This window comes from Alosa alosa, chromosome 13 (assembly GCF_017589495.1).
Source record: "Alosa alosa isolate M-15738 ecotype Scorff River chromosome 13, AALO_Geno_1.1, whole genome shotgun sequence".
Lineage (NCBI taxonomy): Eukaryota > Metazoa > Chordata > Actinopteri > Clupeiformes > Clupeidae > Alosa > Alosa alosa.
The window spans coordinates 7,225,988-7,238,055 of NC_063201.1; the positions used below are offsets into that span (position 1 = coordinate 7,225,988).

At 40.2% G+C, this 12,068-nt stretch overlaps 1 protein-coding gene across 1 annotated transcript; it reads left to right on the forward strand.

Moving 5' to 3' along the window:
- Positions 1–468: 468 nt before the first annotated feature.
- On the forward strand, positions 469–11,784 carry im:7147486 (zinc finger protein Xfin). Its single transcript, XM_048262048.1, has 2 exons — positions 469–682; positions 7,183–11,784. The coding sequence occupies exon 2, from the start codon at positions 7,237–7,239 to the stop codon at positions 10,999–11,001; it is 3,765 nt and encodes a 1,254-aa protein (XP_048118005.1). The 5' UTR covers positions 469–682; positions 7,183–7,236; the 3' UTR covers positions 11,002–11,784.
- Positions 11,785–12,068: the final 284 nt, after the last annotated feature.

Here is a 12,068-nt window from a genome sequence, read left to right on the forward strand (position 1 = left end):
ATGTGATTACCAACACCGCAATTTGTATCAGCCCCCCCCGTTGGCCAACAAAAACAGTAAAAAAAAAAAATTAACTGAATTTTACTTTTGTTTCCAATCCAGTTTCTGTTTTCTTTATCTTGCGTGACTAATGACACATTTAGAAAATAGCAGCAATTATCTATTTGCTGACCAGTTAAAACAAATTGAAAATTGGATTATTGAACACATTTTTTATTTGGACCAGATGGATGGAACAAATAGAACAAAGCACTGCAAAGCGTTACACGGATATGATTAGGCCTATTGTTTATTTTCCTCATATAGAAAATGCTATAATTTCTATAATTATATAGAAATAAATAATTATATAAAACTATAAATCCTCTTTTTTCTTTCTCTTCAACTAGATTGTAATATTTCCTACTCCACACCACCAGAGAGCACACATTATTTTCCAGGATACACGTTGCTTTTGCGCCTTGGTGGCGGCAGAGACATTGTGGTTGGCTCTGCAGGGAAGGACTGCGCTTCTGACTAGACCGCGTATGTTTTACAGTTGCATGTTTTTATAGTACTAAGTGCGTGCACGGAAAAACAAATTATCATGAGCAGTAACCTCACGTGCATCCAGCAGCAAGCTCACCTCTCCCGTTGTCATTGTATGCGGCAATGAGTGCGTAACGCGCCTACAGGATAGAAGGTAAGCTACCCACCCAGCTAACAGTTACAGCATAGTTGACACCAAAGCAGAGCACTGTATTGTTTTGTTTTCGTGCTGCGTACGTTTTTAAATGTTCAGTGTTGCCTGTCCATTTGTCTCATACCGTCATACCTCAACGGCGTCCAGCAAATGTGTGTCGCCAGTTTAGCCTAGCAAACTAGAGCTAATAGCCTGATTTCAGTGTTAAATTATTGTCTTCGTTTTGCTTCAATGATTCTCCCAACTTGGCTATAATTCTCGCACTGGAGTTAGACAGCCAAAAGTCAGTAACATTTAGCGATTTACATTGCAGTTCACGTTCAGCTGAAATTGCCCCCCCCGCCCCCCCGTGTACAGTGGCCAGGCCTAGGTCTTGTACAGGGATGATTTTCGGGGGTAGGCTACTGGGCTACTGTAGCCTACACCTGTGATAATCAGAAAACAGAATGTGCCACATGGTCATTGTTTAGGCTACTGATTGAATTGTTTATGTTAGCCTACTGGTTGAATCTAATCACTTGATAAATTATGTTAAGAAAATAATAACTTGTCTGTAAGGCTATTCTTTCACACAAGTTTATGTCACAGACCACTTGGAGGTGCAAACATCGAGTTTTGGTTAGTTAGGGGTGCAAAATTAGGGGTACAAAATGTTCAAAGTTGGAAACTTTCCATGGGAATTAACGGGAATAACTGGTATGTTTTAATATGGCAAGTTAGTCTATAACAGGGAACTGAAATATATAATCGATAAAAACCCTATCTTACAGCATAATATTAGTTAAAACAACCTGATTTAATGCAAATTCAGTTAAATTTCTACCTTGCACATCATACGTCAATCACATGCACACAGCAATCATAGGCTAGGCCTACTAGACATTAAGGAAACCTGCGTTCATGCGTATGGAAAAAACATTTCCCCCGAGTGAAAACGTAATTTATAGGGCAGCCGTGGCCTACTGGTTAGCGCTTCGGACTTGTAACCGGAGGGTTTCCGGTTCGATCCCCGACCAGTAGGCACGGCTGAAGTGCCCTTGAGCAAGGCACCTAACCCCTCACTGCTCCCTGAGCGCCGCTGTTGTTGCAGGCAGCTCACTGCGCCGGGATTAGTGTGTGCTTCACCTCACCGTGTGTTCACTGCGTGCTGAGTGTGTTTCACGGATTGGGATAAATGCAGAGATCAAATTTCCCTCACGGGATCAAAAGAGTATATATACTTATTTATACTTACTTACTTATACTTGTGAACGTCATCTCATGTGGGAATAACTGGTAGGAAACTGGGGGAAGTTTGCCCAGTTGTGGGCTTGTCATCACTTTTGTCCTCATTCAAATGGGTGTACGTCATTTTGCTTTAAGCTCTAATGGGAAGGCTAATAACCATATGGTCATATTGCTGGTCGGATTTAGCTTGACAACTTTATAAATAATCATAATCTGAGTTTTGATATGTTGTGTCATTATTTTTATAATTATTTTATTTGTTTTTCCATTTTCTGGGATTCTGATGACAAAGCGATAGTCTTGAATTTCCCCTGGGGATCAATAAAGTATCTATCTATCTCTAGTCAGTCAATGTTCCAACCATAGACTGTATATATAGAACAGTCTATGGTTCCAACCAATTGGATTTTGTTGTTGAGTGGTGTTGTGTACCTTGGGCAATTTAGTGGTTTCGGAGTTGCTATCTTCTAGTATCTATCTATCTAGTAAACCATAGGCAGAGAATGGGATTCCCACTAGCATGCTAGCTAGCGTCATATGATAGGCCTAAGCTAAGCGAAAATACTAACGAACGAATCATATTCCTTATTATGAAACAAAATGTTTATATTTATGTTTGTATATGAAGCAGTTTGTGTGAATTCCACAAAATTAGCAGCTAATTCCCATAAATTAACATTAATTCTCATAATTTCCTTTAATTCAATGGTTTCCAACTTGGAATATTTCCAAAATTCCCATAACTTCCCATGAAAAGTTTCCGGAAATTGTCCGCCCCTTTGCAACCCTAGTTTTGGTTGATTTGACCATCAGTTAACTTCGAAAACAGGCACTTGATAGACAATAGCAATATATCATAGGGGTGATTAATGTCAAAAAATCTAGACCTCCAAAATGTGTTCTAAAGACGTCAAATTGCCCGTTAAAGATACCAGAATGATAGTCAAGGAGCCAGAAGGTAACACACATGGATGGCTATGAATTTGGTGCTTTCATTATACAAATAAACATGATAAAATACTTTTATAACCCTTAAGCCAGCTCCTTTGTATGTGCTGGCAATGCAGCATTTATTTGCATCTCCAACAGCATGGCATACTTGGTTACTGCCTGGTTACCACCCAAAAGCCCACAAATGCACGTATGTTTGTATGAAAGAATGCTATAGGCCACTTTTGTTAGTCATTTTGTAGGCTACCATTACCTGTGAATCCTATTAGCTTGGGTATCACATAATTTTGTAGGGCCAAAATAGGTATGTATTTATATGGGAGTTCTTGTCCACACATTAGGTATTTGTATGTTTTTTTTTTTTACAGGTGTTCAGCAAAATCAATCAAATCAAAATATAATGACCTCAACTCAAACACGGACCCTCATTAACATTAAATTCTGAGCCCACACATGATATGGTTATGGGATTTGGCAGACACTTTTGTCCAAAGTGACATACAAATATAAAACAATATAATACTTAAATTTAACTGGGAACAATTTAAAAATGTTGGTCAGACTACATTAAGGAGAATAGCAATAATAAACAACAATGTCAATTCAATCAATAGCCTAATGAAAATGAAGGAAAATAACAACAATAAACAATAATGTCCATTCTATCAAATAATAATAATAACAATCGCATGGTAAGACAACATTAAAGGGAATATCAATAATATACAACAGTGTCAAATTAATCAACAGCCTAATGAAAATAAACAATACTATAATATGATACATCATTCTCAAACAATGAAGCATATTGTTTTACTTGAAACAACAACAAGTAAGGGATAATGTATAGAACACCGGTCATTATTGGGAAAATAAGTCCCGACAGGGCGAACCGGACCGACACGCCAGCGGAGGGGTCTTGCTTCGCCCTGAAGGGACTTATTTTCCCGATAATGACCAGCGTTCTATACATTATCCTACTTATTATACGGCTACTTGCCAAAACGAAAAAATACTCCACAACATGTCTCTTTACATTTATTTGTTACCATTTCGTGTAGCTTTTGCTGAGAAACAAGTTCATACAAACATAGTTCGCAAAACACACTGTGAACTTGAATCAAACATTCTTTAGAACACAGCTAATTAACCCGTCTGATTTCCAGAGGCGGACAGAGTACACAGCTTCATTACTTGAGTAAAAGTACAGATACCCTTTGCTAAATTTTACTCAAGTACAAGTAAAAGTACAACAGTCAGATGTCTACTTAAGTAAAAGTACTGAAGTACTTGTTTTTAAAAGTACTTGAGTATCAAGAGTACAAGAGCAGCCTACATTTTCTAAATATTGCATTACTACTGCCACAGTGCTTACATTTACAGAAACAACCTACATGGAGTTATGAAAAATGTTAATGTTAATACCTTGGAGAATGTAAAAGGAATTGAAAGTAAAATCAAATCATTTTCATGGGCAGTTTTTTTAAAACATGTATTTCAAATACGTATTTCAAATACAAAATACTATTTTGTAATTGAAACACTTGAAGCTAAAACTATCATTAAGTTGTTCGTTCAAAAAATTGAAATTGAAAAAATTGAAAATACTTCTTGAATTTCCCCTGGGGATCAATAAAGTATCTATCTATCTATCTAAATAGTCTGGCGAGGTGTGGCCACAGGTTGGCACATTCCCGGGATGGACCTGCTGCGTCTTCATCCATTGTTTCGTCCATGGTTTCATCTCTTATCTAAATCTGACCATGGAGTTGACTTTGGCGGAAAGCTGAAGGTGATTGCTGATAGGCTGTCCCAATCAGTGGCGCCTGCACAATCCAATCACATTTGAGAGGGAAACAACAAATTGAGGGTTTCCGAGATTTTTCTTTTTTCCTTTTTGTTAGAAGAAGTAACGGGTACTCACGGTTATGGATAGAAATGTAGTGGAGTAAAGAGTACAATATTTGCCTCTCAAATGTACTTGAGTAAAGTCATGAGTACTCCCCAAAAATGATACTCGAGTAAAGTACAGATCCCTCAAAATTGTACTCAAGTACTGTACTTAAGTAAATGTACTCCGTTACTGTCCGGTTCTGCTGATTTCACTTTTGAACAAAGTTCCATTGCACAAAGTGACCGGACTACTACTAGTGATATGAAAGACTTAAATCAGAAGCACAAAACCTGTTGCCATTGACAGCGGTAATTATATGTTTGCAGCGGTAATTACGTAAAGGATAATGTGTAGAACGCCGGTCATTATCGGAAAATCACGGGACAAAAGTCCCGACAGGGCGAACAGGACTCCGACACGCCAGTGGAGCCATTTTTTAATTAAGTTCCATTGCACAAAGTGACCGGACTACTTGCGAAGTGATATGAAAGAATTGACCCAAGAGTGTTTTTCACATCAAATAAGCCATGGAGACATATTTTTCGTTGATCAACCTCTAGAGAGCTTGCTCCTGGTATATACTATAGCCCCAAGTAGCAAACAGTGGATTAGCTAAGGGCCATGAGCGAAACTCCCTTCCCAAAACTTCCCAAATAGCATTTTTTTAACCAGTAATATTGTTCTAAACAGCATCAAACCTCGTCAGCTTGCTCAAGGTCCCTACACATAAAACAAAGCTCCAACAACGTAGGTAACGAACCCGGAGTTTATTACAGTACTTTAACAGAACACTTTAAGCTGGCCAGTCCTGAATGGTGAGCATGAGAAGTACAGCACTGTCTGTCTCACAAGAAAGATGGCCTCAATATAAAGATCATGTGACAAGATTAATCATTGGGTCAGGGTTGCGAGCTGTACAATTAATTGCTGCCTTCGCAGTTAGATAATTGCATTCGTTCAAATTCAGCAATTTCAATTACAAATTAATAAAATATGCAGCCCTTTGTCCCCTGGTATTTAGTGAGTGAAGCACAATCCTAGATAGCAAGAGGCTGAACCAATGTCAGGCCAATATAAGTGTCTTGGAGACTCGGAGCTCAAACACGCGCGACAGCACTTTACCTCGGGAAAGCCACCTTGCCTCGCTGTGAAACAGTACAGCCTTTTGGTCAGCTACCATCTCTTCGCCCAAAGTCGCGGAGAATAGCCGCTTTTAAGGGCGGGTTTTGATGAAATTCACCACTCTCACAACAACGTTCTAAATCTCATGTAGGTCGGGACTAACTAAGCTGCCTTGACACGAGCGATTCCCTGTGAATGCATCGGGTGCTACCTGGGCCCAGGCTACAGATAAAAAAAATAAATAAAAAAAACTCCTGTTTTTCACGTCAGTTCGCGCCCCACCTGGCATGTCTCCGACCCACAGTTTGAGAAACGCTGAGTTATAGATAAACGGCCCACCGTTTTAGCCCTTGATTTCACTTTCACTTTTTTTCTGTATTCATTGTACATTCTCATCAGCTGTTAACATTTAGAAGATGAAGACCACCAGTATGTTCAATTAACCAAGGCGCTTTGTACCCTATTGAGCTTTTTAGTACCATGAGCGATTTATGTTTCATAGTGTTGAGCGATTTATGTTCATAGTTTTGATACCACAATGTAACAACGTGAAGCAAAATGCCACTGGTCATTCTTATACTTCCCGGGCTGTTTTAGCAAGCAAGCTAACCGTACACTCTAGATGTATGCAATTAATCTGTGGTCATTATGCATGATTGTGCTATGACAGCCTAATTCATAGCCTAATAAAACATTCACTAGCTACATGTACATAACGCAATAAAGTGTAAACAGGGTTCCAATTACGTGGGAGCCAGTGGGAGCTGAGCTACCATAGAGAGAAGCTGAGCTCCCATGAAAGCAGTGAAATCATACATCTGTGGGGATTTCTAAAAATGACCAGCACCATTGATTTAATCACAAGTAAAGCTATTTTTCCTTCAATACACTGAATATTTACGTTAAAGATAGATCATTAGCCTAGAAGAAACATGTTTTCCAGAAGAACTATGCATTAGAACACTGCAAGATGCATAGCCTACCTAACTTGCACGTCACCACCATGGTACAGTTTGGGCAGAGAAACACCACTGTCATTCTATGTATCGATACTAATGAAATTCTAAGTATCGATACTAATAAAATTAGGTATTGTGCAACTGTGCAACACTAGTAAGTCGCTTTGGATAAAAGTCTCTGCTAAATTAATAAATGTAAGATGATTATGAAACACTTCACAAATGAAAAGACACTTTAAGAACATTTTATTTTAGGGGATGGGGTATACAAGTTGAACATTTTGTGTTTCATATCTGTGTATTTCCTATGTCCTAAATGTATTTTTTTCTGTTCTTCTTGTTTTTAGGTGCCCCTAGTATTTTATGGATGTACACTGAACCTTGTTTTTAACATCTGAAAAATGTTTGGACTTGGAGAAACCAGATCTCCGGATGCTCCACCAGTAAAGACGTATCAGTGTGTGGCTTGCTCAGTAACATTTCATGGTTTGGCATCCTTGCTAGTGCATCAAGCAAGTCATGCCAGCGAATATTCAAATCCACCACCACCCCCTTCATGCTCCAGCTGTGGAACTGTGTTTGGTAGCAGGGACCTCTTAAAACGGCATGTGTGTGCGTCCATCTTTCCGTCCATGGCCCCAGAATTTTACAAATGTGATTGTGGAGAGAAGTGTACAGATTTCAACAATTTTCAGGCGCATAAAAAATCCCACCAAGGAGGATCAGGCCAGAGTCACTCTGAGACACACCAGTCAGGTGTAAGTCCACAGGGCTTGAAAGAGGAATCCTCTGCAACGGCTGTGACCAGCTATCCTGTCCCACATTCCTTAGCCAGCACTGATGTCAGCTTGACATCTAGCTCTTTAAACATGCCACCCAACAGCTGTGATTCTAATGGGATTTCTATAATGAACTTAAACGAGGACTTGGCCACAGACAACAGAATTCCCAAACAGAATTCCAATCTATTTGAACAACTAGAGCAAGCGTTAGACCCTGCGAAGCTTAATTTGCCATTGGCCAACATGGAGATGCCGAATAATATTTCCCCTGATGCTGAGGTTGATGAATTTGCACAAGTCTTGAAGAATTCTGTCACCCACAGTGAGAACACTGAGGTTCTTCAGAATCAAAATCAAGATGTGAAACCAGCCCCCAATAAAGTAGTAATGAAAATATTGGCCAACGCATACATGAACATTAACAAGCCACCTGAGCTTAAACTGGGCTCGGACAAATTAGAGGGATCTTCCAGTGATGTGGGAACACCAGACGGGTCAGATATGACGTCATCCCCCAAGAGACAGTTAAGACCCTCCGTAAGAAGGCCTTTCCACACTTTTCCGCGCATGGTGTATAGTAAGCATTCACCCAAGAAACCAACTGTATCTGTGGCTAGGAGGTATTGTCCTGTGGTTCTTCTTGAGACTCGGCAAAGGTTTGTTGCCAGTGATAAAGACATTGAAGGAAATTACCAGTGTGGTCAATGCAAACGCATTTTCAGTGACGTAGACAAGCTCATTCTGCATCATGCCTTGCACAGAAAAGAAAGGCTGAAATCCTGTCGCCGTTGCAAGCAGCTCTTCATAAGTTCATCTGGTGCTGAAAACCACACCTGCTCCAGAGCACCTGTCAAGGACCTCTTCAGCAAGGGGAAGGAATCACCAAGCTTTCCTAAACTGTTCCTTAAAGCTGCTCAACCATCTCGGTTTCACTGTCCTCTGTGCAATCGCAGTTATACACGCTTCTATTCTCTCAAAAAGCATAACTGTCGGTTTATTTCCTCCTTGACAGACTCTGCTCAAGATCCTTTTGGTGCTGTGGAGAATGATTGCCCAGACATGGAAGTTAATGGAAGTGATGTGGACCCACTCAAGTACATGAGTGTTGGCACAGGTGGTCAGCCTCAAGTGAAGAAAGAGATGTTAAATGCAGAGTCTGTCGATGTGGACAAACATCAAACAGAACCAAATAATGAAAATTGTTTTGAGGTTTTGCAAGATCCTTTTGAGGATGGAAATGATTCTGATTCTCCTAAAGAGTCTTTCAGTCCACATTCTGCTGAGTCTACAACATCCGAGCCAAAAGAGATAGTCTTAGTAGATGACATTGTGCCTACTGACACAGTTGAGCATGTTGGAACAGAACATCCAGATGATGATGATGATGATGACGGTATATGCATTGAAGACCAGGGAGAGGAGAGGGAAGCAATCTCTGCAGTGGAGGAGGCTGAAATTGATGTGTTAATTGAGGCAGATGAAGATGATCACAAAAATAATGTGTTACATCAGATGTTGGTTGAAGGCAGTGCAGTTTCAAAAGCACAAAATAAGGACATTCCAAGTGCTCTTTCTAATGCGCATGTCAAGCGTTTCACTTGTGGACGCTGTCACAAGTCATTTACTCGCAACTACGGTCTGACTAAACATTTAAAGATTTGTGCTGTTGGGAGAATAAGGCATAAGACACAAGTCTTTGAATCTAAGAAAGTCTTTGATTGCAGCCAGTGTGGCAAGACATTTAGTCATATGGACAGTTTGAAAATTCACAAGAGAAGTTGTCCTACTGGAATGAGAATGCAGAATGAACCATCAGGGTCGTATAATACAGCCAGCCAAGAGAATGTTTTTGTCCTGCCACCACTAACTGAGAATCCATCCAAAAGGCAAGAGCCTACTGTTGAAAACAGTGACAGAAACTGGGGAATTATGTCACTGCCATCTGTCCTTCCAAGGAGAGTGACTTGTGAGTGTGGATCGGCCTTCACGTGTCCCAGACGTCTTTTTGAGCACTTGCAAATGCATGCCCAGGAGTCTTATATTTGCCCCCACTGTGGAGAAAACCTGCAGTCATGGATGAAGTATGAGGCTCATCTGAGGTCACATGTGCAATACCGACAGCAATCGGCTCCTGAGGAGCAGTCACAGCCGTACAATGCTGCGTCTTTCCGGCAACAGCAGTCTTTCGTCCTAAGTCCACAGCAGCCGTCCACTGCACAGCTGAGCAGCCAGCAGCCATCAACCCCAGCACCTTCTAGCTGCCCTAAATGTTTCAAGACTTTTAAGACACGGCGTTCTTTACTGAGGCACCTGAGGTTGAGTTGCTATGGTGAAGCATCTGCACCCAAGGGGTATGCATGCTCTCGCTGTGGGATGTCCTTCCTTTCAACTTACACACTAGACCTGCACATGCAGAGTAACACATGTACACTTTCCGTCAAACCAATGCGCTGTCCTGTGTGTATACGTTGGTTCACCTCTGTGGAGGGGCTTAAAAGGCATCTTATCACTCATAGCCAGGACAAAGTGTTCAGTTGTCGCTTGTGCCCACGAGGTTTCCAAAAGCCAGAAGATTTGGAAGTTCACAAAAAGATGGCACATGGTGTTGTACAAGAAGAGCAGGAGTTGCAAAGTGTTGAATCCAGGGAGGAAATAACCATAACCAGTAACAATAAACTTTTTAAATTCTTCCGCTGCAATATGTGTCCTCGAATGTACCACAGCATGAGGTCTCTAAAAGACCACCGGAAGAAAGCCCATAGCTTACTTGGAGGAGGCAATGCAGCACAAACTAGTGAGACTTTGGGAGTACAAAACAGCCAGATGAATTTCTTCCGCTGTCAGCTTTGCCAGAGAACCTACCATACACTAAAGTCACTGAAAAATCACAGGAGGAGAGTCCACCACATACTTGCAGGAAGTCATGTTCCACAAAGAGCTGATCCTTTAGGAGCTGTGCAAAGCAGCTCATCTAACATCTTTCGATGTCAGATTTGCCATCGTGCCTATCCTACTCAAAAGGCATGGAGAAATCACAGAAGAAGAGTTCATCGCATTCTTGGGGGAGGACCAGAGATGCAAACAGGTGAATCTTTCAGGCTAATGCACAGCCAGGCACCTGCTTTCACCTGTCAAGCCTGCCGAAGAACCTACCCAACTCTGCAATCTCTGAGAGACCACAGAAGGAAGGTTCATCACATGCCGGGAGGGATGCTTGACTCTCAGATAAGTAATGCTGTGGATGCTGCGCACAACAGCCAGCCCATGGTCTTCAGTTGCCATATCTGTGATCGAAGCTACAGCAAGCTGCAGTCATTAAAAGACCACAGACGGAAGGTCCATCGCATACCTGGGGGTCAGATTGATGTCATAAAGGTAGAATAGATCATGTGAGCGTTTGAACTTCTATCCAATCGGCAGTGTGATGACAGCCTGTCCATTGTGTCTGTTTTCACCGCAACTTGCTTGTTTGTCAAATTCTTCTATCAAACTTTGCCAGGTGCACACACTGATCTGACACTTAATAACAAGTCCTATTAATTAGGCCTCAGAAGACCTCAAAACTACTCTGAAATACTAAAGTGTTTCATCCCTGATTATTATGAAGTACAAACATCCAGTTCAGTGCAAAGAAAACCTACTTTTGATATGTTCTGAGGACTTTTCATTGTTCATGACACAACCCAAAGCACCTGAACAATAACTTTTCACTAATAACCTTTTAAAAACGATTTTACTGAAGGACTGTTCATTAGAATGAGAGTTGTGGAAAGGTTGATGACCTAGAGCAGTAATTCTTAGGGTTCTGTAATCTGTATATTATGTGATTTAAATATTTTTTTTGAAAAAAAAAAAAAAATCTAGAAAGTAGTTCCTTATGTACATTAATGTTCAACTGCAAGCATCTGCTGTTAATGTTTTGCCAGAATTGGTGATTTAACATAATCTACCATTTTGTGTGCCAATTTTGTTAGTGTAAAATCTTCTGTATCGGTCACATTTAACCAGATATTCTATGTAAATGCAATGTAAACTTTTTGTATTTGTATCATTAATAATTCTGTGGAATTACGCCGTTTATTAGAAGATTTGTATCCAATCTTGTTCATGTTCAAGAGAACACAAAAAAGAGAACAAGCAAAGACAATAAAATACATACTCTTCTCAGATCTAGGTTCACCTTGCCATATATTGGAAATACATTTTGAATGCAATAGTAATTTAATTTACATTTTTAATCAATGTATTACAGTACACTGTTGTTATGCATTTGAAAAGTGGACCTCACATTGGGGCCAATACAGCATACACAAACAAAGTATGTTTCACTAGTCTTTAAATTATGTAATCATCAAAAATCAACCTATGCCTTGTAAGAAAAAATAGAAAATGTTTTCTCTTTGAATTGATACAACAAAGTGGTTTATTCCAGTGTAAAATGGTAGAAAGGT